The sequence below is a fragment of the Primulina eburnea genome, chromosome 1, assembly GCF_022965805.1.
Source record: "Primulina eburnea isolate SZY01 chromosome 1, ASM2296580v1, whole genome shotgun sequence".
NCBI classification, from domain to species: domain Eukaryota; kingdom Viridiplantae; phylum Streptophyta; class Magnoliopsida; order Lamiales; family Gesneriaceae; genus Primulina; species Primulina eburnea.
In genome coordinates this window covers 52741316-52742355 of record NC_133101.1, presented here as the reverse complement: position 1 = coordinate 52742355, position 1040 = coordinate 52741316, and the positions used below count along the sequence as shown (strand labels likewise).

The window sequence follows — 1040 nt, the reverse complement described above, 5'->3', positions numbered from 1 at the left end:
AAATGATTTTATTATCGCCGAATTAAGTTTCTAGTATTTTACTCATAAACTTAAGGTACGTACGTTATTCTCGATAAAATGAATTTATTATCGCCAAAGTTTCTAGTATTTTACTTATAAACTTTTAGTTATTTTAAGACAGTGACAAACATATCCCTTCTCATTTAATAAAGATTAATTAATTCCATAAACTAATTTTAGGAAATTTATCGTCCATCTATAATAATTTCCACTCATATTCCTACTTTTACAGATTCTCATAATTTATACTTTCAAATGATTAATTTTATCATAATATAAATACTTGGAAAAAATTTAATCTACTTTGGCGGATGGCAGCGAGATAGCATGGATTACTGGATTAGTAAAAAAGATTGATGACCAAAAGCAAATTAGACTTCACAGAACAAACTTAAAGTACATTAATTGACAGCAAAAAAACTCCAAAGAAAGCCATGCAAGATGTAACAACGTAACATAGATAACACACACCATATTATACTAATAAAACCCAACGTATTATGTAGCTCATTCGAAGCTAGCTAGCTACCATGACATCAAGGATTCGGCAACACACCGCCGGCACCACCCACACCGCTGCCAACTCCGCCGCCCAAACCTCCCAAACCCCCTACTCCGCCGCCCAAACCGCCAGCATTACCTAAACCCCATACTCCGCCAACGGGGTTACCGTTGGGTCCTGTTCCAAGGACGCCTCCGACGCCGTTAAGCCCACCATTTTGTCCACCAATGCCGGTGGCGCCACCGACACCACCGAATGGTATCCCATTACTTCCGACGCCACCGTAGCCACCCAAGCCGCCGAAAGAGATGAAGTTCTTTTGATCAGTCAGACCATTGTCACTGGTCAAAACCCTAGCTGCCCCTTGCTGAGCCACAACAAGAGCTACAAGAACCACGAAAATCCACTTCGACATCTTCTCTATTCTTCTCACCGAACTTGCTCTTCTTTCTTTTTTCCTCCTTCCCCCTCTCTTTTACTAAGCCAATGCTTGCTTGATACCTGAGAAAGAAGTGTG

The 1040-nt window shown here is 40.4% G+C and overlaps 1 protein-coding gene across 1 annotated transcript; it reads right to left on the bottom strand.

Moving 5' to 3' along the window:
• Window positions 1-374: 374 nt before the first annotated feature.
• Window positions 375-1040, bottom strand: LOC140812451 (uncharacterized). The gene has a single exon (XM_073170720.1). It carries the CDS (start codon window positions 936-938, stop codon window positions 558-560), a length of 381 nt encoding a protein of 126 aa, XP_073026821.1. The 5' UTR covers window positions 939-1040; the 3' UTR covers window positions 375-557.

Excerpts from the sequence above, each read along its gene's own strand:
- LOC140812451 (XM_073170720.1), bottom strand. The coding sequence starts at position 938 with ATGTCGAAGTGGATTTTCGTGGTTCTTGTAGCTCTTGTTGTGGCTCAG.